We start from the raw sequence: 26,347 nt of genomic DNA, 5'->3' as shown, positions 1-26,347 counted from the left end.
CTGTGTAATCTATCTCTGCAATAATGGGCATATTCTAGTGGGATCATTTTCAGCCCATTTCCCCATCCTGCTGGGCAAGAATTGGCTCAGATAAGGAAAAAGAGCTAACCAAACTGGAAAAGAAAAACAACCCACCCATTATTTTTGATGCCTGGTAAACAGCTTGCAGCAGAGGATAAGGCTTTTCTGGCTCTGAAATATGCTTTTTTCTCCTTTCATGTGTCTGTCCTCCTCCCTCGAAGCTGCGGGGTAGAAGGTCTAAAAATAGCCAGTGAATCACCGCGGATAATATTGTGCAGCAGTTACATAAACAGCCAGCCCGGGCGGCGAGGCCCTGGGTCGGAACGAAAAATATCTGGGTCAGGGTTGTCACACTGAATAGGATCCCCCGGAGCCGGCCTTCGGAGGCGCGGCGGGGGGAGGAGGCCTGGGCCTGCTGGCCGGGAGCACCTGGGGAGCCGCGGGCGGCGGGCGGGAGGGAGCACGGGCCCGGGCCGGGCGCGGGCGGCGGCGCGAGCAGGGCGGCCGAGCCCAGCGCTCCCTCCCCATGGCCGGGAGCGGGCCGCGTAGGCGGCGACGGCGCTGAGAGGCCAGGGCGGGGCGGCCGGGGGCCTGCGGCCGAGTGGAAGATGAGCGCCCTCCTAGAGCAGAAGGAGCAGCAGGAGAGGCTGCGGGAGGCCGCGGCCTTGGGGGACATTCGGGAGGTGCAGAAACTGGTGGAGAGCGGGGTTGATGTGAATTCCCAAAATGAGGTCAACGGCTGGTAAGTGAGTAGCGGGGGCGGCCTAAGGTCAGGGCAGCCGGCCTCGGGCGTGGGACAGTCGTCGGCGACCTGGGCCCAGTCCTGTCCCCGACACCGGGCTAAGGTGAGGCCTGGTGCCTCGGGCTTCCCAGGTTGTGCCCTCTGGAGGCCAACTTCGTCCCCCCTACTTCCGTGCAGTCTGGAGTGCGACGTGCTCAAATGCCGGCCTACGTGGTCCACCCTGAGAGCCCCGCGCTCGCGGGCTGATTTGCCCGGAATGTTGCTGGAGGCAGTGATTCTCAGCGATTCTGTGCAGGAACTCACCCCAATTGAATTATTTTGCCTGAGGTGCCTCTGAAGAACATCTGTGCAGAGCTAAAAGCATAAACAACAAATACGAATCTTACTAACATGATTTCTTTAGTCCAGGATAAAAACAAACAAAAACCCACCGCTTGCATCACTATTCTGCCTCTGTTGTCTCACGCTTACAGTGATCTGCAGCTGCCCGCCCGGGGAAGAAGACTCATTTGTGTATCCTAGAGAGTGTTTTGCTTTATTTTCTTATTACAATTTCCCATAGAGAACTGCACGTGAGGCTTTAGATTTATGCCTGTAGAATGGGTCCTTTCCAACTAAAGGAGTCTCATTTGAAGATGTTGCTGATAGCCAAATCTTTAGGTTCAAGGTACTGAATGTGGTACTTCTGCCCTCTTTGTTTTTGATTCATGTAATGTTTAACCAGCCTATTTAGCTGGTTTAAAGTGAGTTTGCAGATGTTTGTTTTTATTTGATAGAGGGGAATCAATGGAAACAGTTTCAACCCCAGAGAGTCACACAACTGTTAATGATAGTACCACAACTGAGGTTTCCTCACTTCCTTTTTGTTTTGTTTTGGTTTGGGGCTTTAACCTAGGGGGACTTTACCACTGAGTTACATCTCAAGCCTTCTTTTTTAAATACTGAGACACATTTTCATAAATTGCCCACGCTGGCCTGGAACTTGCCTATCCTCCTGCATTAGCCTCCTGAGTCGCTGAGATTATAAGACTGCACCCTGCAGTTTCATCACTTCTTGCAAAAATCTGTGTACCTTCTTTTCTGAAAGAAAACAGCTTGGATAGCTGACAGGATAGCCAATAAACCGTGGATACTGCCTTCTTGTTTTGTTTAAAATTGTTTGCAAAGAAATTTGCTGTGGTTTGTGTAGCTTTTCTGAGCTTTGCTCTGTGATTCAAAGCTGGGCCTTTATGGCACTGGGAGGAAGTGTTATGTGGAAGAATGAGCCTGGTCTTCACTGAAGGTTCTTTTTCATTCTTACCTAAGTATGTGACCTTGATAAGTCACTTCATTTTCCAATTATTTCAGAAGAATGTTATGAGAGAAGCATAATATAAATAACATTTATTGAACTTGCTCTGTGGCACAGATGTGGTTCTGAGCACTTTACATATATCACCTTATTGACAACTACCGGGGGACATAGTTATTATTTTCTCCATTTTACAGATGAAGAAACTGAGGCCCAGAAAGACTAAATAATGCCCCTAAATTTACAAAATGCCCCTAAATTTAGAATTTAGTAATGCTGTGTTATTGTTCAGAGAATGAGTATCTAGTAGAGCTGGAAAATGAACCTGGCTTCTAACTCCAGACCTTCCCCTCCTCAGCACAATGCCCACATGATTGGTGTTCAGGAAATGTAAGGTGAACCTGAAGTAACTTTTTTTTTTTTTTGGTGCTGGGGATTGAACCCAGGGCCTTGGGCTTGAGAGACAAGCACTCTTCCAACCTGAAGTAACTTGAAGAGGCTTCTCCTAGACGGAGTTCAAACTCAGCATGGCTAAGACTGAATTCCTAGTCCCCCCATGGCCCGTGCTGTTCTCTGCTTCCTTATGTCAGCCTCTCAGGTGTCTGGGTCAGAATGCTTGATGCCCTCCTTGCCTCTTATCTTTCCCACATGTCCCACACATAGTCAGCCAGTTCTGCCAGCTCCACCTTCAGAGGTAGTCAGAATTTGACCACTTCTCACTACCTCTACCACTATAACTCTGTTCAAAGCCACCATCATTTATCTCACTGAATTATAGCAGTAGCCTCCTAACTAGGCTCCTTGCTTATTTCTGCAGTCTTCTCAACACAGGGTTCAAAGGGATCTTTATTTAAAACTAGTTAGAGCATTCATTTCACTCTTCTCAAAACCTTCCAATTGTTCCCTTCTTACTCTGAGTAGAAGCCAATAGGTCCTAAAAATTTTTATTCCCTGTCCCCCTTTTACCTTATCTTTTGAGACGTGTCTCCTTGCTCACATTGTTTTCTGTTCTCCTTGCCTCTTTGCTTTTCTGGAATATCAGGCACAGTCCTGAATCAAAAGACCTTTGCGTTTTGGCTGGGCACGGGGTGGCACATGCCTGTAATCCCAGTGCTTTGGGAGAACTAAAGTAGGAGGATCACAAGTTTGAGGCTAGCCTCAACAATATAGTGAAGCCCTAAGGAACTTAGCGAGACCCTATCTCAAAATAAAAAATAAAAAGTGCTGGGGATATGAATCAGTGTGGTTATGTGCTCCATGTTCAATCCCAGGTACCAAAAAGAAAAAAAAAACTGCATTTTGTCTTCCTTCTTCCTAAAATTCTTCTCCTGCAGATAGCACCTTTGCTAAGTTGATGAAAGCTGTACTTGAATTTTGCTTTTTTGTTCTTCAAAGCTTAGGGCTGGGATTGTGGCTCTGAGGAATAGCACTCATCTACCATGCATGAGGCACTGGGTTCGATCCTCAGCACCACATAAAAATTAAATAAAGATATTGTGTCCACCTATAATTAAAAAATGAATTTAAGGGCTGGGGATGTGGCTCAAGTGGTAGCGCGCTCGCCTGGCGTGCGTGCGGCCCGGGTTCGATCCTCAGCACCACATACCAACAAAGATGTTGTGTCCACCAAGAACTAAAAAATAAATATTAAAAATTCTCTCTCTCTCTTTCTCTCTCTCTCTCTGTCTGTCTGTCTCTCTCTCCTCTCTCACTCTCTCTTTAAAAAAAAAAATGAATTTAAAAAAAATTTTAGCTTAGATGTCAGCTTGGATGTTGCCTTCATGGTGAGGCCTCTTTTTGGCCCTCAACTTAAAATTGCACAAAGTCCCTCTCTAACCTGTCATTCCTTAATCCCTTACCCTGCTTTATTGTCCCTATAACACTTGATCACCACCTAGTGTGCTTCATGCTCTGCTTATTTATTTGCTGACTGCCTTAGTTTCCTGTAAAATTGGGGGAATGTTAATAATAGTATTTACCTTGTGGAATTTTTTTTTTTTTGACCAGGGATTGTACCTAGGGGTGTTTAACCTCTGAACTACATCCCCAGCTCTTTTTATTATTATTTTTTTAGAGATGGGATGTCACTAAGTTGCTTAGGACCTCATTAAGTTGCTGAGGCTGACTTCCAACATGTGATCCTCCTGCCTCAGGAGTTGCTGGGATTGCAGGTGTGAGCCACTGCACCTGGCACCTCATGGGACTTTAAATATTTTTAAATTTATTATTAATTTTGTACTGAGGGTTGAATTCAGAGGTACTTTACCTGTGAGCCATATCCCTGTTACTTTTTTATATTTTATTAGAGACAGGGCTTTGCTAAGTTGATGAAAGCTGTCCTTGAACTTGCAATCTTCCTGCCTCTGCCTCCGAGTCACTGGGAGGACTATAAGTGCCACTGGCCCAACTTTTCTTTTTCTTTCTCTCTCTCTCTCTCTCTCTCTCTCTCTCTCTCTCTCTCTCTCTTTTTTTTTTTTTTTTTTTTTTTTGAGACAGGGTCTTGTTATATTATCTAGGCTGGCCTCAAACTCCTCAAGTTATCTTCCCACCTCAGCTTCCCAAGTACCTGGAACTGTAGGCATGTTGCCATGCCATGTACCTAGGTCCTCATGGAATACTTTGAAGATTAAATGAATTAACATATATAGAGCATTTAGTTTTAATTTTATTTTGGGGTGGGGTACTGGGAATTGAACTCAGGTGCACTCAACCACTGAGCTACATCCCCAGCCCTATTTTGATTTTATTTAGAACAGAGTCTCACTGAGTTGCTTAGCACCTCACTTTTGCTGAGGCTGGCTTTTAACTCATGATCCTCCTGCCTAAGCCTCCTGAGCCACTGGGATTATAGGTGTGTGCCACAATGCCCATGGAGCTTTTAGAATAATGTCCAGCAAGTAAAGCATTATATCTGTGTTAACTATTGTTATTATTTTATTAGTAAGCAAGATGGTGGATAATAACATAAAATTATCCTTAAAAGACTTGCTACTAGCCATGCCTGGAAATCCCAGCAACTCAGGAGGCTGAGGCAGGAGGATTACAAGTTTGGGGCCAGCCTCAGCAACTTAGCCAGACCCTGTCTCAAAAAATAAAAAGGGTTAGGGATAATATAGCTCAGTGATAAAGCATCCCTGAGTTTGATCACCAGTACCACAAAAAAAAACAAACAAAAGAACCAGACTTACTCCTAGCATGGAAAAGCAGAATTATGACTGCTTTGAGTTCTTGGTTGCTCAGTAACCATAATTTCAGCAGTGATGAATAATGCCCAGTTGTTGAATGATGCCCAGTGCCACTAGTCTGAAATACTTCCCATCACTAATAGGATTTCTGACTACAAATGTGAAGTTTAAAGAGTTGAAGTTCAAAGATAGAGTTTCCACATCAAATGTAATTCAAGTGTCATGCATACTCCTAGACTTTGAGGAAAAAATATACAGGTTCATGAGGAGGTTGAAAATATTGCCTGGCTGCAGTGGTTGTGAGTTGTGACTGTCCAGAGCCACACAGCTCTGGACTCATAAATGATGATCACTAAAAATGATGGTCACTAAGGGTGCAGGGCCCTGGGGGACATACTGTGTTGACATAACCCCACTTTATATGGTGATGCTCTAGCTAGTTGGTATCTTTGAGTTTCTCAGACCCACTCTCAGTAAATTACCTCCTTCACACTCCAGCTTGCCATGAACGAGTGATTTACTATTAGCAAGCAAGCACTTTATTTCCAGAAGGGAGCACATTTTTTCTAATCATGCTCTATTCATTTTTGAATGCTCACTTATTATAATTCACTTTTCAAGCCCTGTGCCACAGACATCCACACACAGACACAAACTCAGGCTGCATTTTGCCTAGGATCTGCAGTTAGCCTACTCTAAGCAGTGTCTACCATATCCTTGGTTTACTTAATAAGAATTAAGCCCAGTATATGCCCACCAGATACTTTGTTATCTTCATGGAGTTTACTTATGATTTAGAACTCTAGATGAAGACTGTTCCCCTGGAAACGTAATTCAGTGGTAGAAGGCTTGCCTAGCTCTGGGTTTAGTCCCCAGTACTGCAAAAAGGAAAAAAAAAGGTCTCTTATTTACCCCAAATTTACAGTCATTTTGTCATCGAGAACAACATAAAGGCACCTGGATAATCTAGTTTTTTCTTTTTTTATGTGGGTAGGGGGGCGGGTACTGGGACTTGAACCCAGGGGTGCTTTACCACTAAACTACATTCCCAAACCTTTTTAATTTTTATTTTAAGACAGGGTCTCACTAAGTTGCTTAGGATCTTGCTAAGTTGATGTAACTGACCTCGAATGTGTGACTGGATAATCTAATTCTAATGAATAATAGTATACAATGTCACTCTGAAACATTAATTGATTTGCTCCCACCTAGCCAAGCTAGCTTTCTGTAAGTTGTTAAGGTACCCATGGCAAATCAGCTTTTTCCTGGAACCAAATAAACTTTCCCGATAATTATGCTTCCCAGGATAGCGACCTAATCCTCACTATTGAACATATGTTCTGTTCTTCATCTTAACTGTTTTTGGCTATAAGCTCTGAAGATATTTATCTTAATTCATTATGCAATTGGTGAATGAAGCCATTTTAAAACAGAAGGGAAAAAATATTTTCTTTCTGCAAAATGCATTCAGCTTTGGCACTCGGGATGAATTTAGTAACTCCAAATTCTTTAAACTTCTGTTAACATGGAGTTTTTGCCAATGTGTTAATTAAATTACTGTAGAGTATTAAAATAATAGCCCTTTATTAGAGAATGCAGAATCACCTTCTATGTGCCCAATATTAAATAATTAAATGAATCTGCTATGTTAGAAGAATCTGTTCTTGAAAAATTTTGGTCATAGATGTACATGTTTTAAATGCCTTGGGAGTTAAAGTTTGTGTGTAGTGCCTTTTATTTAAGCAGATGAGGGTATGTTTATAACTTTTTGTAAAGATTGGAGAAGCGAACTTTTTTTTTTTTTTTTTTTTTGGTAACAGGAATTGAACCCAGAGGTGTTTAACCACTGAACCATATCCCAGCCCATTTTATTTTTTATTTTGAGATAGCATCTTGTTAAGTCACTTAGGGTTTTGCTAAGTTGCTGAGGCTGGCTTTGAACTTGGTGATCCTCCTGCCTCAACCTCCTGACCCACTAGGATTATAGGCATGTGCCATGGCCACTTTTAAAAAATGTAAATTTGTAAATCCTTTTAGTGAAGGTATGAAGAAAATATAAGTAAAGAGAAGGCAGTAAGTAACTGAGACAGGCCTGTCTACTGTAGTAATAATTGTAGTGACAGAGCAAGCTGCAGGTAGGAGTTGGTTATGAGCCTGATAATAGTTAATCTTCAGGTAACATATGATGCATATGAAGTGAATCTTCCTGAAAAGGAATGAGGCAATATAGAAAAATGTTTTAAAGAGACTAAGAGGATCACATGATTATAACAATAATGATAGAAAATCACCTTGAAGTATCATTGGAGTTAACCAGCTGGCCAGCCAACCAACCTGCCTTCTGGAAACCATTGAAATGAAAACTCTACGATAAATACATTTTTCCCAGGGGCAAGGAATGATTTTTTTTTTTTTCTTTTTAGTGTTGGGGAATCAAACCCAGAGTTTGATCATAGATGCTAGGTAAACATTCTACCATTGAGATCTACCCCCAAGCCCAACCTTATAATTTAAAAATAAAGTTTAGGGGCTAGGGATTAATCATCTGCTTTGTGAAAGGAAAAAAGTAGAGGTTATCAGCCTGATTTTTTATTTATTTATTTATTTATTTTCAAAGTGCTGGGGATTGAACCCAGGGCCTTGTGCATGCTAAGCAAGTACTCTACTCTGGCCTACATCTCTAGCCCTCTTTTTTTTTTTTTTTTTTTTTTCTTGTGGTACTGGGGATTGAAGCCAGGGGTGCTCTACCACTGAGTTATACTCCCAGTCCCCCTCTTTTTTTTTTTTTTGATATTGAATCTTGCTAAGTTGCCCAGGCTGGCCTTGAAATTGATTTTCCTGCCTCAGCTTTGCAAGTAGCAGTCTAGTATCTGGGCTTTAGCTGAATTTTTTTTTTTTTTTTTTTGGTGTGTGTGTGTGTGTATGTTTGTGTGTTGCTGGGGCTTGAACCCAGGACTTTGTGCATATGAGGCAAGCACTCTACCAACTGAGCTATATCCCCAGTCCCCCTAGCTGAACTCTTAACAGGATTATATATATTTATTTACTAATTATTTAAAGTTGAAATTCCAAATCTCTTTCCTTTTTTTAAATTATTCTTTTTTTCCCCTCCTTTGGGACAGGACTTGTTTACACTGGGCATGTAAACGCAACCATGGTCAGGTGGTCTCATACCTGTTACAGTCAGGTGCTGACAAAGAGATTCTTACCACAAAAGGGGAAATGCCAGTACAGTTAACATCAAGGAGAGAAATCAGGAAGATCATGGGAGGTGAGTCTGTGTTTGGGGGAAACATTTTGACTTTGTACAACTAATTTAAAACTTGTGATTATTATTTGTCACATTCTTTTTTTTTTTTTTTAGTTGTAGATGGTCATATAATATCTTTATTTATTTTTATGTAGTACTGAGGATCAAACCCAGTGCCTCACACTTTCTAGGCAAGCAAGTGCTCTACCACTGAGTTACAACCCCAGCTTCTATTTGTCACATTCTTAATGCCAAATAACTCAATAACTTGTTTATTTCTCAAAGCTAATTACTGAAGTAATTCTATGTTTCTGGGGAGGTCAGCATTTCAAGATTCTTTTTTTTTTTTTTTTTGTAAAATTTAGTCATTGTTAAAAATAGTAATCATAAGTAATCATAAACTTAATAGTCCTTTCTGAACTAAACAGGTAGTTATAATCATTGAACAAAATATTTGTCACTACCAAAGGATACTAATGCTTCTCAAAAGATTTTTTTTCCTCAGATTTTTTTTTTAATTTTTATTTTTTTGTAGTAGTAGGGCTCAAATGCAGGGGTACTTTATCACTGAGCCATATCTCCAGTGCTTTGCTTTTTTTTTTTGAATTTTTTTAACATTTATTTTTTAGTTCTCGGCGGACACAACATCTTTGTTGGTATGTGGTGCTGAGGATCGAACCCGGGCCGCACGCATGCCAGGCGAGCGCGCTACCGCTTGAGCCACATCCCCAGCCCTGCTTTTTTTTTAAAAATGTAACATTTAATTAATTAGTTAATTATGTGGTGTTGAGGATCGAATCCAGGGCCTCACCCACGCTAGAAAAGTGCTCTACTACTAAGCCCCAGCCCTGGCCCTCCAGTGCTTTTTAAGTTTTATTTTGAGGCAGAGTCTCATTAAGTTGCTGAGACTGGCCTTAAACTTAATGATCCTCCTGCCTCAGCTTCCCTAGTTGTTGGGATTAGAGATGTGCTCCACTGCGTGTGGCTTCTTGATAATTTTTAAAGGACTGTGTAAATGTTCTGTTTTCTTCTTTTTAAGTGGAAGAAGATGATAATGATGACGACACCCTTCCTCAGCTGAAGAAGGAGTCAGAACTGCCCTTTGTTCCCAACTATTTGGCCAACCCAGCCTTCCCTTTTATCTATACTCCCAGAGCAGAGGATTCAGCCCAGCTGCAGAATGGGGGCTCCTCCACACCCCCAGCATCCCCCCCTACAGATGGCTCACCTCCATTGCTGCCCCCTGGGGAACCCACCCTGCTAGGAGCCTTTCCCCGGGACCACCCTTCTTTGGCACTGGTTCAGAACGGTGATGTGACTGCCCCCCCCACCATACTCAGAACACCAGAAAGCACAAAACCGGGTCCTGTTTGTCAGCCACCAGTGAGTCAGACCCGCTCCCTTTTCTCTTCTGTCCCATCCAAGCCACCAGTGACTCTGGAGCCTCAAAATGGGACTTATACAGGACCGGCGCCAGCATTCCAGCCATTTTTTTTCACTGGAACATTTCCGTTTAATATGCAAGGTAAGCATTTACAACAAACAGCCTCTGTAACCGGGGAGTTGGGGAGAAGTGAGATTTATGTAATATATTTGGGATATAATTACAAACTTAGAGAAAAGTTTCAAGACCTGTATAAGGAATTCCCTTTACTCAGATTCACAAATTATTTACCTTCTGCCCTTTTACCCTGAAATTCTTAAGTATTGTTCTCATTGTATCTTTTCTAAGAATAAGGATATTCTTTTATATAACTTTAGTACAATTATCAAATTTGAGAAATGTAACCTTGATATAACATTGCTCTGTAATTGGTAGTCCATATTTAAGTTTTGTCAGTTCTCTCAATAATGCCCTTAGTAGATATCTTCTCTCCCCTATTCTTGCTTCCTCCCCTCTGGTAGCCCAGGACTACCCATTACATTTAGTTATACAGCCCCTGTAGGTTTTTTTTGGTTGTTTGTTTCTTTTACTTTTGCTGTACTGTGGATGGAACCCAGGGGTGCACTGAACTACATCCTCGTCTCTTTTTTTTTGAGACAGAGTTTCACTAAGTTGCCCAGGCTGGCCTCAACTTTGGGATCCTCCTGCCTCAGCCTTCTGAGTCACTAGGATTTCAGGCATGTGCCTGCACCTGGCTTTTTGAAATTGATAACTTTGAAGGGTCCAGGTCAATTATTTTACAGAATATGATTTTCTATCATTATTTATTTGTTGGTATTCTACTATAAAGAAGGGCTTTCTCTTCTCCCTCATTTATATCAGTATGGACTCGTGGATTCTTATTGTGTTCAATCAGTTATAATCTATTACTGTCATTATTTTGATATTCAGATTTTTCCTGATTTGACCAATGGGACCTTCAAGCTACTTATCGTAACCATTAGATATGTCCCCATCATTCTTGGAAAACTTCCTTTCTTTCTAGTGTAGCAAGATGTTCCAGGTTCATAGTGTAACTTCCCTGCCCTAACCCCAGAATCAGCCCTTCTCCAAGGAGCCCTTGTTCTTTTTGGTAGAGAATAGAATTTAGAAGCTAGGAAAGAGAGAAAAAAGCAAGCAAACACATTTATTTATATATGCATGTAGATCTATGTTTCTGTATCTGTTTACATCTTCTTAAGAACATTAGAAATTCAAGTTCATCTTTATAGCTCTGATTCTAGCCACACTTACTAGGGTATAGTCTAGTCTTACCTTTCCTTTTTCCCTATAAGTAACTCTCCTACTTCCCAATTTTGAGGACCTGGTGCTGATAACAGTTGCCCCAGGGTGCTGCCAGGGATCCATATATAAGGAGAAAAGCAGAACTGCCAAATGTACATAAGTGCTTGGCTGGAGCCATTTTGGCAGCCAGGCACAGAATGTGGAGTCAGATTGCTTTGCTTGCTGACCCATGAATAACAGTCTTTACTCCTAAAGCCAGGAACTCACCCTTATCAAGTTGTGCCATTTTTTTTAGTCAAATGTATACTTTAACTTTGTTTAGTGAGTATTTTTTTGCTCTCCAGTTTTTATTGCAAGGAATTTCATATTTCATGAATACCTTTAGATCCATAATTGTTAGATCTGTTTTTTGTTATGTTTTGTTTTGTTTTTAATGGTACTAGAGATTGAACCCATGGGCACTCTTTTTTGTGGATGGGGGTACCAGGGATTGAACTCAGGGGCACTCAACCACTGAGCCACATCCCCAGCCCTATTTTGCATTTTATTTAGACAGGGTCTCACTGAGTTACTTAGCACCTCACTTTTGCTGAGGCTGGCTTTGAAATGGCCATCCTCTTGCCTCAGCCTCCTGTGCTGCTGGGATTACAGATGTGTGTCACTGTGCCCAGCCCAGGGGTACTCTTAACACTGAGTCATATCCCCAACCTTTTTATTTTTATTGAGACAGGGTTTTGGTTGTTGTGATTTTATTTTGGTTTTTTTGTAGTGCGGAATTGAGCCCAGGAGCACTCTTCCACTAAGCTTGTAAGCCCCACCCTTTTTTATTTTATTTTGAGACAGGGTCTCACTAAGTTGCTGAGGCTAGTTTTAACTCACGATTCTCCTGCCTCAGCCTCCCTAGTCACCGGGATTATAGGCATGTGCCATTGCACCTGGCATTGTAAATTTTTTGAAAGTATCTCATGTATCATGTCTTGCTTTTGCCTTCTTTCTAACCTTTTTTTTCTTTCCCTGCTCATATGTATTTTTTTTATTTCTTTCTTTTAGTTGTACACAATACCTTTGTTTTTATTTATTTATTGTCATATGGTGCTGAAGATCAAACCCAGGGCTTCACACTAGCTAGGCGAGTGCTCTACTGCTGAGCCACAACCCCAGCCCCTCATGCGTATTTTTTTAAAAAAAATATTTTTAGTTGTAGATGGACACAATACCTTTATTTATTTATTTATTTTTATGGGGTGCTGAGGATCGAACCCAGTGCCTTACACATGCGAGGCAAGTGCTCCACCACTGAGCTACATCCCCAGCCCTTCTCTTGTGTATTTTGGTACTCAAATCCATCTGAAGTCTTTACTTCCTTAGCTCTAATGGTGGAAGAAAGTGATCCTTCTACATAGTTGGGTTGCTTGTTCCTGCCCCCTTTTACTTGGTGAAACAGTCTTAGATGTAGGGAAGATCATGCAGGAAACTGCCCCAATGAGCCAGGATTAGGTCAGAGCAAAACCTGATGGTCAACCATGATTTTCCCATTGGGTGGCACAGACTAAATGTAACCATTTTTAAGATTTTAAGTTAAGGGCTGGAGATGTGGCTCAAGTGGTAACGCGCTCCCCTGGCATGCGCGGGGCGCTGGGTTCAATCCTCAGCACCACATAAAATAAAAGATGTTGTGCCCACTGAATACTGAAAAATAAACATTAAAAAAAAAAAGATTTTAAGTTAATGATCTGTGCCACGACCATCTATTCATTACCATTTTCCCCTCTTTTTCTAGAGCTTGTACTCAAGGTAAGGATTCAGAACCCATCTCTTAGAGAAAATGATTTCATTGAAATTGAACTGGACCGACAAGAGCTTACATACCAAGAACTGCTCAGAGTGAGTTGCTGTGAGCTGGGTGTTAATCCAGATCAAGTGGAGAAGATCAGAAAGTTACCAAATACGCTGCTAAGAAAGGTAAGAAAAGTCTGCCAAGCACAAATGGTAGCTTTTTGCACTTGGAAAATAACCAACTTCCTCTTTGATTATGTGAGTCATAGTTAAAGAAATGAAAAGAGAATGCAAAAGGAGTGGAGAGTAGTTTTCCAAATGTAATCAATAAGCTTTCTTTCCCTATGTTGTGTCTTTAGAGACACTGGCATTTTCAAAAGTTTTAAGATACTAGAGAGAATGTTTGGAGTTGCCGGTCACACGTACCTATTTCCAGTTGTTTCTGCAGTGACCTGTAAGGATCACCTTAGTGCATCATTAGATATGCTTTGTGTTTTACAAGAAAGACCCATGTTAAATTATAGGGCAAACCCACTTTTTTTGTTTTGTTTTGTTTTTGTAGTTGGACACAATGCCTTTATTTTTTATTTATTTTTATGTGGTACTGAGGATCGAACCCAGGGCCTCACACATGCTATGTGATCACTCTAACACTGAGCCACAGCCACAGCCCCGCACTGGGTTCTTGAACATCAGGCTTCTGAGTTTTCTCAGAAGGAAAATTGGCCTATGCATTGCCTGACCCTGCAGGGTATGTGCCCACCCTGTAGTAATGGCTACTAAGGGCTTCTTCCATTATTCCAATCCAACTTATGCCCTGGGGATTTAATATATAGACTTATCTGCCATGGATTTTATTTTCCTTCCAGATTTTGAAGTGAACCAAGATACTGGTGTCAGTTCAGCCCACCAAACATATGGTGGTTCCTCTTAATCTGTTAACCTGTTTTGTTTTAGGACAAAGATGTTGCTCGACTCCAAGATTTCCAGGAGCTGGAACTGGTTCTGATGATAAGTGAAAACAATTTTCTGTTCAGAAATGCTGCGTCCACACTGACTGAAAGGCCTTGCTACAACAGGAGAGCTTCAAAACTGACGTACTAATGCAGCAGGGACTTTTATCGCTGAGTATTGTGACAATGTATGTCACCTCTGGGCCAAGGACAAGCCATTGATCCAAAAGCCTCGGATGCCCACGAGGTCCCCTGGTGCCACTGCGTAGTGTACACTAACATCGTTGTTCTGCCAAGGCAGGAAGCCCCTGTCCCCCAGCAGCGGTGCCACTCTTCCAAGCCTCTTGGTGCACAATAAACCTATTGCTTGAAGCTCTGAACAGCTGAGAAGTGGTCTGGAGAGGCAGAAGCCGGAGGTTCTATATCCAGTGTGTTTTATGTGCAGAATGTAAGAGAGTTGTCTAAGCAGAAGCTGAGAGAGCGCAGAACCTATTTCCGGCCACTCCTGTTGACAGTGCACCTGAAGGGCCGGGCGTGCTTTTCTTGTTGTTGCATGCTCATGACTCTCCTGAAATTGCAAACTGACTAGAGAGGAAGACTGGGGAAAGCACAGGTACTGGACAAAGGGATTTTGGTGTGACTTGTGCTGTGAGGTTTCTTAGAACATATTTATAAATGTTACTCAGGTGAAAAGTATTTAAGTATACAGTTACCTAATTGTAAATAGGCTGTTAACCAAAAGCTTCCCCTCCCCCACTTTTCCTTTGCGAACACTCACAACTGCTTCTGTCTCCACTATCATCTCTGCTTTACCTCCCCTTCACGGTCACTAGAGGGCTCTCTGAGGCTTTCTAAAAAAGCCACTGCATTTTTACTGAGGCGATTCCTGTCATCAATGTATTTAATTGCACTGTTTGAGAAGAGCACAAGCATTGCCAGTCCGTGTTCTACATTCTCATTTTCCACTAGAAATGAAAAGCAGTTTTTGAGCCTGAATCTGTTGCTGTTTTACAGGTTATTGTGGGAAATTGAACTAAAGGAGTTAGCATCTTTATTTTTGTAACAAAGATAAAGGTTATTTTGAAATTATTAGGATTTTTACACAACTCTGAAATCTGTTGCTTTTTTAAACAAATCGTTTGATCTTAGGGATTCCCCCTACTGCCACCACCAATCCACTCAACAAAATCAGTTGTGAGTCTACCAGACTTAAAAACAAAAACAAAACTTACCTGATTAAACTCTTGAGCATGGCATAAGAATTTTGTTCAAGAATGCATTTGAGGATTCTTTTCATTTTCTTCAGCATCATTAAGGTGAAAGAAAAGCTACTGTCTCGTTAAAACAAACAGCTTAGCTTTAGAAATCAGAGCTGCCCAGGTAGACAGGAGAGCAGGGGTTGAAGCCAGCTGTTGGAGAGCATCCCCGCTGTCTTAAGAAGCTTTCTCCCCATAGTGCCTATAGTTTCCAAAGAAACTTAACTTCCTGACTGTGTTAACTTAATTTTGTTAGAACACTATAATTGAATAAGAAGGTGCAGAAGATGTCAATGGAAGAGAATGTTTTACTAAGATAATGGCCTCCTGCTGCTGCTTAAGTACTGAAATGAGGCCGAGATATTCTTCAAGGCCAACTTCTTGGAGTCACTCTGTTTAATGACTTCCTCGTATCCCCTCCCCCCTTACTGCTGGTGACTTATCCTTGTGGAGTGTGCATAGCAGAGTGAAGGTTACTTTATTACCTACTTTCTCTTAAGTGCTTTAAAGAAACCTCCCTTGTGTTTCAACCAATCAGAAACTACATTATCTAGATGTACTAACCTCTTCCTTCACTTTGAAAAGTTACAACTTACTGATACAATTAACTATGGTTCTATCCTTCAAGAAATGGTTCAGTATTAATTCATGTCTAAATTACTGGGGTTAAAACTCTTTTAGCCACCTAGATTAATTAGAGATTCTCAGAAGCAGTGGAGGCCCTTGGCTAGGAGGTGGCCTACAGAGTTGTTCTCCAGGCTCAGAAGCAGAGGGAGCAAGGGCTGTGCCCTACCCTGACCTCTCTCTCCATAGAATCCTCTGTGGTCAGTGACTCTGGCAGTGGGATTAGACTGCACAGTTGCTGGTAGGTGAGTTTAAAGTCTTAATCTATGCATTCAGAGAAATATTTTTATATGCTTTGTGTAATTTATAACAAAAGAGTTTTTTTTTAGCTTTGTTAACTGTGAATTCTCTCCTCCCCCACTGCGTATTTAAAGCATGTGTTCACACTGTGTGTAAACATTCACAGAGGATTCTTTTCTTTGTGCATTGCTACTCTTCAAACATAACAGGTATTATTAAAATTAAATATTAATTGACCAAACCCATTTTCTTTCATTTTGGCCTCCTAAGTAGCACTGTATTTCTAATCACAGGAGTTCAAATTTCTGGACAGTCCCTGTGTCCTGGCACTCTGGAGGAAAAATAGAAGGGCTCACTCCCCACCTGAGCCTCCCATCCTGCGGCTATAGCGTCATGCCGTCAGTGGCACCTGCAGGCAGATATTTTGTGTGGCGTCTTTCCTCCCAGTTCACAGCAGCTGGCTTCACTTCCCTGGAGGAGCTGAGCCAGCTAGATAGAGGTCATCCTCTATTAACCACATTTTTTGATTATCCTATTTACTTGACACAACTGAGCCTCTCCTTTGGGCTGTCAACACCTGTCAGGGCCTCAGTGAGCTCAGATGCAAACTCCCAGGACAGGAGAGGAAATAAAGCCTTACACCTTTAGATCTTTAGCTGAGAATGATGCTGAATGAATCTGCTTTTCTGTTGGTTTAGGCCAGCCAGCGCCTCACAAAGCAGACGTCATGCCAAATTGGCCTAATAAATCAGAGAACATAGCAGAGACCTTTTCTTAGCACCAAGGAGAGGCAGAATAATTTGGGCATTTGTGCTTCCATACTTGCTTTATCACAAGGATGGAGGTTGCCTTCCATAAACTCAAAAACATCCTGGGCAGAAACAGCCTGCTAAAAAAAATGTGATTAACCTTTAACAAATGGTTCTGCAGCACAGGCCGACCTAGAGCACACAGGAAAACCAGATCAAAGGAGCCATCTCCCTATCTACGGCAACCACTTAGGGAGGGGAGAGGAAAACAACCATCACCCGTAGTCAGTCACATTACAAAGAATGAAGGTATAGGAAATGAGAGGGAGACCAAAGGGAACAGAAAGCTGAGGAAAACAACCAAGAGATGATCCATCCTAAATATCAGTCCTGGTAGCAGGTGGGCTCTGACCTGCAGAAAATGAACTTGCTCAAAAAGTCAATTTTCTGGGCATGGTGGTGCATGACTATAATCCCAACTACTCCAGAGGCAGAGGCACAAAGATGGAAGGCTTGAGGCCAGCCTAGGAAATCCAACAAGACCTTGTCTCAAAATGAAAAATCAAAAGGACCATGGATGTAGCTCAGCGTTGGGCTAGTGCCTGGCACTTGCTTGCCCAGTGAGGTTTTGGGTTCAATCCCTACTTCTACTAAATAAAGAAATACAGTGAATTTAATTCACCTCCAGCAATCTCTTTTGCCAGCTCAGGACAGTGGACAATCAGCTCAGAGGGCTGAGGTGCTCTCAGTAGCTTTCCCAAGAGGCCTCCCATCAGGTTTCAGGGCCTTTATTTCTCACCTTTTCAGGGTAACTTCTGGCAATTATCCAGTGCCTGTTGGCTGTGAAGAGAGGATTTCCAGCCAAAAGCTTTGGACCTGAAGTTTTCAGATAACTGCAGCCACGTAGATGTGTATGAAGTCCTTCTCCCCATTCCTCTCAAAGGCTCTAGCCTCTAACCTCGAGGACAGGCAGAGAAAGGTGACACCAGGGCATTGCTGTTGCATGTTGCTAGGCACATAGCTTTATTTCATCAGTACTCCATTTTCAATGGATTCAGGCAGCACTGGGAGTACAGGACTCAGTTCCTAGGACAGCCTGACCTGGCAGTCCTCTGTTCCATGAGGAAAAAGCCTTACTAAAAAAATCCGTGAGATCACGAAAAATGAGAGGCAGGAGGGAGGCCATCCTAAGAAATGATTGTTTAAAAACAGTGCAGTGTGGAAATAATGCTAGATTGGGACTCAGGAGATCCAGGACCTAGTCTGGGCTGTTTCAAACCAGCCATGACCTCGGGCCTGCCCTTCTGCTCTCAGGCCTCCCTCATGTTAAGCCTGGTTATTCCACGGGGCACTCAACAGAGGCACAATATCACAAGTGCCCCCACCATTTGCTATCAAGTTCGTCCTGCAGACACATGGTGTGTCGTTTCCCTTCCAGAAAAGACCAGGTGGAAATGCCAGGAATATATTTCAGGCAAGTCCCGCATCTTTGGCCATCCCATAGAAGATGCCTTTAGCTGCAATGAGGTTGGTTGGAGAATCAAATTCAGCTACTACCCCTTTGTCCAGGACCAGGATCCTAGTCAAAAAAGGAAAAAGAACTAGTCAGATCATCAGCCTAGAGCTGGCCAGACTCCAACCCTGCCCTTCTGGGTACTACTCAGGCCCTGCAGTGACATGGCAGCCCACCCACTTCAGTCAGCCCACCCAACACAGCCACTGCGCCACATGTGCACGCCATCGGGTCTGGTTATTTTAGCTCTCCTGGCAAATGAAGCAGTTTGTGGGATCAAACACAAGATCTTATTCATCTCTGCTAGTCTGCGTTCTGAAAACCTTCCCTAATGAGCCCTTCCCCTGGTCGGGGTCACGGAACTTCAGCAGGCTGTGAGCAGGGAGCCATGGGCCTGCGCGCTGGGCCCCGTGCATATCCATCTGCTTTGTACCAGTTTACAAAGGCACACGGCGGGAAACCTGCTGCAGTGAGGCCTGACACTGGAATCTGGGACTTGGCTGCAAACCTGGCCCCACCCTCCACTCCCACCCCCACTGTCAGGCCCAAATCTGGGGTGACAGTCTCCTACCAACCACACAGGCGCTCCACCTGGTGCAAGGCCAAGGGCTTGCCAGCACCAGCGTGCAGTATGAGGGGAAAGGGCCCTCCCAAGCCCACAGAGATGATCCTCGGTGGGAGGGGGCTGGCTACTTTCTATTTCCCAACTGCTGGGCTCCCAGAATTGCGAACTGAGAAGGAGTGCCTCTGTGTGCATCACTGGCTGGCCTCCCTCCGAACTGGAGATCAGCAGATTGACCATTCCAAACGAAAGCCTCCAGCAGCTTCTCCTGGCTCCTTGGGCAAGGACCACATGCATTCCTGTGGTCCTGGGCAGCTCACAGGGACCTGTTCCTCTTTTCCCCTCTGCCCTTCAGCCTCACACGCCTCCTGCCTGGAGCGCAGGCCTGTGTGTGTCCCAGTGTGTGTGGCATGTGCTGCATCCTTTGAAATTTTCAGCTCCCTCCCTTCCTCATCTCCCCAGCCTCACTCTACTCATCCTCTGGGGCTGGGCTGGTGCTGCCCTTCCCCTTGAGAGAAAGTGCCCCGGCCGCCCTGGGTGGCTAGGCTTCCTCTGGTCTACACATACCGACCCCTGCTTCCTTCTCGGGGCTCTAATCACAGGTTCTGAAGCAGGCTCTGTGGTTCATTTCTGCCTCTGCTCTGCTAGAATGAATGAACTTGAAACCCTACGGTGGAGACCAGCCTCCCACCCCGGGGCTGCTGGGGAATGAACCATTTTCGGTTAGGCCTGGCCACAGATGGCTCCACCAGCCCTGCTGTTGGCTCCCCTCGACCCTGGGCCAAGTGAGTCCTGCCCACCTTCCCTTCTCCCCCAGCGCGTGGACACAGGCTGGGGATGGAACAGGCAGAATGTAGCATCAGGTATTCTTAGTTGGGCTCCCAAGACCCCGCTGGCTGTGTGGACACCCAAGAGAAGGTCTGGGTCTGACCCGCAGCCCTGTCCCTGGTGCCCTCCCCTCCTTCCTGAGTGACTGAGGCTGTGGATGCAGCCCCCCTCCCCCCACCATACTCAGTCCAGACTTGTTTGGCTTCCAGCCTCCTCTTGCCTCTCAGAGCTCCCCCCTCTGTAGGGAGCCCAGCCTCCAGGCCTCACTTCCATGAGGTTTCTTAGTCACCAGCCCCCTCCCCTGTCCTCCAGTACCTTACCTTGACATTGAGCACAATGAGAGACAAGGTCATATTTTTTTCCTTCTGCCAAGTGGCCTGCTTTCCCAAGGAAGCCAAAAAATTCTGAGGGCCATGCCCTGTCCCTCTTCCTTTGAGGGACTAATGCTAAGCAGAATTATAATAAGTGAACTGTAAGGGGCTTGGGAGCAAACTGACATGTCCCAGAGTCGCCTGCAGTCTAAACACGTTTCATTGACTCCTTACAATAATCCTGAGAGACACTATCATTTCCATTTGAAAGAGATTCAGAGAGGCTTTGCAAATTACTCAAGGTCACACAGCAGTCAGTAGCAATCCTGGGCCTGGGACCAGTGCTCTCCTCACCACAAGGCATCAGCTCCTCTGGAAGCTGTGAGGGCCAGGCACCAAGCAGGGACCCCAGGCATCACAAGCCTCCTAAGCTACCTTCTCATCTGTAGCTCAGTGTAATAACCTCATTGTAGGCTGGTAATGAGGTGCAAGCCCTCTGTCAAGGGGCTTGAAAGCCACGCATGCAGTCAGCTTGGGATTCCATTCCTTTACCTCACCCCATTAACAGGCAAGGGGATAGAGGTGGCCTCTGCAAATCCCCCATGCCTGAGGAGCCCCAGGGCCTTCCCCACAGGTTGGTCACTTCAAAGCATCCCCTGTGCCTTAGAATATGTCACTGCGCCCCGCTTTCCCGAGCCTAGGTAACCCTACTCTGTTCTTCCCCTTGTCCATGTCTTGGGTAGCCCTGCTCTGTCCCCCACGTCCAAGCTAATCCCAGGAGCTCTCCCATGCCCAGATCCCCTAGCCTGCCCCCTCCTGATGCCCTAGGCAATGCCCCTCCCCTAGCTCCCCGCTGCTCAGGTTTCCTTGTGTCACCTGGTATAGTCCATGATTGTGTTGAGCCGGTGTGCAATGGTCAGCACAGTGTAGGTGTCAAACTGGGTGCGGATGGTGGCCTGGATAAGGTCATCAGTCTCCAGGTCAACAGCAGCCGTGGCCTCGTCCAACACCAGGATGCGGCTCTTGCGGAGTAAGGCTCGGGCCAGGCACACGAGCTGCCTCTGGCCAATGCTGGGGAGAGGGAAGGTGGGTGTTGCCAGCTGCGTGTCCCACCCCCCTTCTCCGCTGCACTGGGACTTGCTCCCAGACCTGTTTCCGTCTCCACTCCTTCTCCACAACCCAGGATGGGCTTCTTATCTAGTCTCTGTCATTTCTGCCACAGCCTAAAAGCAGAGTAGAGGTCTGGACACGGCCAGGATCATGAGTGGCCTTGAGAGTAGACAGTGCTAACATCACTGTGAGATCTCTGGTCCATTCTTGGGACTCTTTCTGGGTTTTCTTTCCCATCCTCATCCTCAGCCACAATACTTCTCTGCTTTACTCTATCAGTCATTTACACCTTAGTAAGAACATGCATGTTTTGTTCTTCCGAGATATACGAGATTTCGTATATAAGTCATAATATGCATATTGCTGAGTTTACTATTATACAAGTCAAGCAATCATCTCCCACTCCCCATCTCCCAGGGCTCCATTTTGGAGACAGGCAAGGGGCAGGGCCTTTGGGGAAGAACCTGGGGACTCCTGGTGTTGGTTCACTGGGGGCCAGGAAGGGCGGCCAATGCAGACCTTTGTTCAACCTCCTGCCTTGGAAGCCAGAGCCAGTAGACAAAGCAAGGCTGTGTTCCCAGCCACAGAGGCCACAGCACCCCCACACCCAAGGACAAATACCTCAGCCCTTCCCAGAGGGGTGAGTCACCACAGCCAAGGCCAGGCTCCCTCCCTGGCCCAGTCCCGCAACTAATGAAGGTTTTGGCAGCAAAGTGAGCCGCCAGATAGAACTCGGGGCTGATTTATGGTGGGCTTGGCACAGGGTACAGGTCATACTCCAACTGCCCACAGGCTCAGTGAGGGAGGGAGGAGGGGAACGGATTTCTGTTTTCCATCCTGGTGTGTGGAGGGTAGGGGGATGCTCAGGGCAGAGTCGGGGGGTTGGGGGTGGGTGAAGAGGGGGCAGAGCTGGCAGCAAACAGGATGGGAAATTAGACCAGAGACAGCGAGGGGTCAGAGTGTGGAGATCCCAGGCTGCCAGTCACCCCACTGTGGGTTTTGTAAATGAAGTTCAGTGGACGTGCACATGTGGTCATAAAGGGCCACTGGGGGGTGTCAGGGAGTCCCTCCTATTGTCTAAGGGAGGTGGCATAATGCAGCAAGGTAAGACTTGGGACAAAAAAAAAAAACCAAAACCCATTTTCCTTTGTCCCTGCCCTGCCTCTGGCTAGCTGAGCAGCTTTGGGCAGATAATTTCATTCTGTGGAGCCTGATTTCCGGCCCATAGGACTGCAGTAAAGATTAAAGCAGATAGTGGGGCCAGAGGACTTTGAACACAGTTAAACTCTGAGCAAACGTAAATGTTTTTTTGTTTTAATTTCTGAGGTCTGGGGAGAATACATGAGTTCAGACTGAATATAAAAATGAAAATAAAGGGCTGGGGGTGTAGCTCTGCGGTAGAGGCTTGCCTAGGCTGGGTAAGGGCCTGGGTTCTGTCCCCAGCACCACACACACACACACACACACACACACACACACAAAAGGGATCAGGAAAAGAGGCAGCAGAGAGAGGAACAGCGATTTCATGTGGTCCCAGCTAAGTGCTTTTCATTTCACTCCAATGACCTGAGAGTGCTCAGTCCAGTGGTAGCTACCGTGTGGCTCTTGGGCACTTTAACTGTGGCTAGTCGGAACGGAGAGGTGCTGTGAGGAAGAGTAAAATACAGGATCTCAAAATTGCATGAAAGAATACAAAATACTGCTGGCAGCTGTCGTGCCTGCCTATCATTCCAGGCTGAGGCCGGAGGAACACAAGTTCAAGGCCAGCTTTAACAATAGAGGGAGATCCTTAACACTTAGGGAGACCCTGTCTCCAAAATTAAATGTAGCTCAGTGGTAGAGCAGCCCTGAGTCCAATCCTCAGTACTGAAAAAAAAAAAAAAAAGAAAGAAAGAAAAAATATGAAATATCCCTAATAACTTTTTGTTTGTTTGTTTCGGGTGGTGCTAGGGATTGAACCAGGGCCTTGTGCATGTAAGGCAAGCACTCTATCAACTAAGCTAGATCCCCAGCCCCCTAATAACTTTTATATATGGATGATAGGTTAAAATAATAATATTTTAGATACATTGGGCTAGTTAAAATATTAACATTTATTTTACTTGTTTATTTTCCCTGATTTTATTGTTTATGTGTTTTTGAAGAGACAGGGTCTTACAATGTTGCCCAAACTGGTCTTGAGCTCCTGGGCTCCAGCCATCATCCTGCCTCAGCCTCCCAAGTGCAGGGACCCACTATTGGCCATCATGCCCAGCCCTTTTTTTATTATTTTCTTTCTTTATTTTTTGGTACTAGGGATTGAACCCAGGGGTGCCTTATCACGGAGCTACATCCCCAGGCCTTTTTAGTTTTTATTTTGAAACAAGGTCTCACTAAATTGCTGAGGCTGAACTTGCCATCCTCCTGCCTTAGCCTCCCATGTCACTGGGATTATAGGTGTGCACCATCATGCCCAGCTCAACCTTTTTTTAAAAAATGTGACTATTAGGGGCTGGGGTTGTGGCTCAGTGGTAGAGCACTTGCCTTGTATGCACGAGGTCCTGGGTTCAATCCTCAGCACCACATAAAAATAAATAAATAAAATAAAGATTTTTTTTTTTTTTTAATGTGACTACTAGAAAAGAATTTTTTTCAGCACTGGGGACTGAACCCAGGGCCTCACAAATGAAAGAGAAGGACTCTACCACTGAGCTACATTGCAGCCCTTTTCATTTTTTATCTTGAGACAGAGTCTCACTAAATTGCCCAGGTTGGCCTTAAAACTTTCAATCCTGCCTCAGCCTCCAGAGTAACTGGGATTATAGGTTATTATATAACCAGATAGAAAAAAAAATTCTTATGTGTGTTTGACTCACATTGTAATTTTATTGGGTAGCACAGTGCTCAGAAGTATGAACGACTACTATTTCTACCACTGAACTACATCCCCAGTCCTTTTTATTATTTTTTTGAGACAGGATTTAAGTTGCCCAGGCTGGCCTCAAACTTGCAATCCTCCTACCTCAGCCTCCTAAGTAGCTGGGATGACAGGCATTTGCCACCACATCTGGCTATTATTCCTATTTATTTACTTATTTATTTATTGGGTATGGGGGATTAAACTCAGGAGCACTTGACCACTGAACCACATCCCCAGCCCTATTTTGTATTTTATTTAGAGACAGGGTTTCCCTGGGTTTCTTAGTGCGCCTTGCTTTTGCTGAGGCTGATTTTGAACTCTAGATCCTCCTGTCTCAGCCTCCTGAGCTGCTGGGATTATAGGCGTGTGCCACTGGGCCCAGTTTATTATTCCTATTTAATAGTGAAGGGAGGGGCAGGGTTGTGGCTCAGTGGTAGAGCGCTCGCCTAGCACGTTCGAGGTGCTGGGTTTGGTCCTCAGCACCACATAAAAATAAATGAATAAAATAAAGGTATTGTGTCCAACTAAGACTAAAAAAAATTTAAAAAAAAAAAGAGTGAAGGGAAAGAAGAAACAAAGAAGTTAAGAAACTTGACCAAAATGACACAGCTGGGACAGGGGATATAACTTAATGGTAGTGTTTGCTTAGCATGCCTAAGGCTCTGAGTCCCATCCCACAAAACAAAGAGACAAACAAGCCAAAAAAAAAAAAAAAAAAATCACAGCGAGAACACAAGTCTGGGTAGCAAGTCTTTAGACTTGGTAAGAGGAGATTTCTGGTCCTTCCTAATGCACAGGCCGATGGCCGGAGATATAAAACCAGGGACTCTGGAGGGGAGAATCAAGGGGCCAGGAGACCTTACTTTATGTACTTCTGAACTGACTGCATTCATCCTGCAAAGTATCTATGACTTTCCTAAAGCATTGGGGATGTTTCCTGTCGCCCACTCCACAGGTTCTATCCTTTCCCAGCTCCAGCTTAGCATGACAACCTCTACAACATGACCCGAGAGGATTTTGGAATCTCTCAGAGCTGGTTCAAATTCTAAGCTTATCTTTTCCCAGCTGTGCAACTTTGGCAACCGCTTACCCTCTCTGAGCCTGTTTACCTCCCTGTGAAGTGGAATTGGGGACCACCTGTGGGGCCTGTGTGAGGTAGTACCCTGTGCCTGGTACCCAGAACATACTCAGTACAAAATCATGCCCCATGCGAGCTTGACTGAGATTAGGAGCAGGGAGGAGAGGGGGCGGGGACTAGCCTGATGCCAGACCTTTCAGCATCCCCAGGGGTCCCCAGGGAGAGCTGTGGTTCCTGACCTGTCCACTCCCCACTCTTACCTGAGGTTCTCCCCGCCCTCCGTGCACCTCGAAGTCCAGGCCTGCTGGCTGGGCGCTCACAAACTTATGCAAGTGGGCCAGCTCCAAGGCTCTCCAAATGTCCTCCTCCGAGTAGTGGCCAAAGGGGTCTAGGTTCATACGTAGGGTCCCCGAGAACAAGATGGGGTCCTGGGATACAATAAAGTCTCAGAGGGAAGCAGCTCAGGCCCCATGAAGAGGCTGGCGCCCCAGGTGCTGGGAAAAGAGAGGGGGTGAGGTGGCAATGTTCTCATTCTGTCCCCAGCCCTCCAGGAGGGAGACAACTGCCAAGGAGATAAAAAATCCCCTGTAGGAGTGATCAAACCTCAGCTTTGCCACTCACTAAGTCCTCCGCTAAAGCAGGGACCGAGTCACTAATCTGACTGCAAAGTGTCCAGTTGGCAGGAAAAAAAAAAAAAAAAAAAACAACAACAAACAGAGAAACCAGAAAAAGTGAAATGTCCATCAGAGCTATGCCACCAGGACCCCAGATGGAACACCTCAGAGACAGGGTGCTTGCAGGGGTCCTGGGGTCCTTCCTGATTCTCCGGCCCAGCAGGTCAAAGGCAGGGCTCAACGGGGGCGGGGGATGCCTGACCCTTGCAGACCTGTGACTGTGGGGCTCCATGGTGGCCCTGCTCCTTCTCCCCTACCAGCCTCCATTCTGGGTCCTCGCCCACAGAACAGGGGTGGGGCTGGCTCCCAGGGTGGCTGGCAGCGTGGCCACTCCCTGGCGGGCTCCTACCTGCGGGATGATGGTCAGCTGAGAACGCAGGTCATGGAGGCCCATGTTTGCCACGTTGAGGCCGTCGATGAGGATCTCACCCTCTGCGGCCTCCAGGATTCGGAACAGGGAGAGGGTCATGGACGATTTGCCAGCCCCAGTGCGGCCGACGATGCCCACCTGCAGGGGTGCCAAGAGCTGTCAAGGGGAGGCTGAGAGGTCACAGGCCATCCCCCGTCTCCCGGCTGCCCTGCTGCTGTGGGACCAGAGCGCCGGCCCTCTCGGAGAC

General features: G+C 45.1%; 2 protein-coding genes and 1 non-coding gene across 4 annotated transcripts in view; 2 read left to right on the top strand and 1 right to left on the bottom strand.

Moving 5' to 3' along the window:
* Positions 1 to 373: 373 nt before the first annotated feature.
* Positions 374 to 16,247, top strand: Ankrd40 (ankyrin repeat domain 40). 2 transcript variants are annotated; one of them, XM_005321630.5, is made up of 5 exons: positions 374 to 763; positions 8,362 to 8,510; positions 9,529 to 10,014; positions 12,938 to 13,119; positions 13,891 to 16,247. In XM_005321630.5, exons 1-5 carry the CDS (start codon positions 630 to 632, stop codon positions 14,035 to 14,037), a joined length of 1,098 nt encoding a protein of 365 aa, XP_005321687.2. In that variant the 5' UTR covers positions 374 to 629; the 3' UTR covers positions 14,038 to 16,247. The 2 variants fall into 2 exon arrangements, with proteins under 2 accessions (XP_005321687.2, XP_040124886.2); XM_040268952.2 differs by lacking the exon at positions 374 to 763 and adding an exon at positions 807 to 1,430.
* Positions 16,248 to 17,748: 1,501 nt separating this feature from the next.
* Abcc3 (ATP binding cassette subfamily C member 3) overlaps positions 17,749 to 26,347 on the bottom strand; it is a 45,641-nt gene continuing 37,042 nt past the window's right edge. Inside the window, 5 exon segments of the mRNA XM_005321631.5 lie at positions 17,749 to 18,334; positions 20,846 to 21,040; positions 25,317 to 25,339; positions 25,341 to 25,484; positions 26,080 to 26,238. Of these exon segments, the coding sequence (XP_005321688.2) occupies positions 18,226 to 18,334; positions 20,846 to 21,040; positions 25,317 to 25,339; positions 25,341 to 25,484; positions 26,080 to 26,238 (630 nt within the window). The 3' untranslated portion in view covers positions 17,749 to 18,225.
* Positions 23,572 to 23,644, top strand: Trnat-ugu (transfer RNA threonine (anticodon UGU)). Its single transcript has one exon. It is a non-coding gene; the product is annotated as a tRNA-Thr (tRNA).

The sequence above is a fragment of the Ictidomys tridecemlineatus genome, chromosome 3 (genome assembly GCF_052094955.1).
Source record: "Ictidomys tridecemlineatus isolate mIctTri1 chromosome 3, mIctTri1.hap1, whole genome shotgun sequence".
In the NCBI taxonomy this organism is placed as follows: domain Eukaryota; kingdom Metazoa; phylum Chordata; class Mammalia; order Rodentia; family Sciuridae; genus Ictidomys; species Ictidomys tridecemlineatus.
Note: the sequence above shows the minus strand (reverse complement) of the source record. Positions and strands in the feature narration are given on the sequence as shown.

What these genes read in the sequence shown, in the direction of transcription:
- Ankrd40 (XM_005321630.5), top strand. Translation starts at nt 630, where the DNA reads ATGAGCGCCCTCCTAGAGCAGAAGGAGCAGCAGGAGAGGCTGCGGGAG. An exon ending in AATCAGGAAGATCATGGGAG is followed by an intron (nt 8,511 to 9,528) that starts GTGAGTCTGTGT and finishes CTTCTTTTTAAG; the next exon opens with TGGAAGAAGATGATAATGAT. An exon ending in ATTTCCGTTTAATATGCAAG is followed by an intron (nt 10,015 to 12,937) that starts GTAAGCATTTAC and finishes CTCTTTTTCTAG; the next exon opens with AGCTTGTACTCAAGGTAAGG.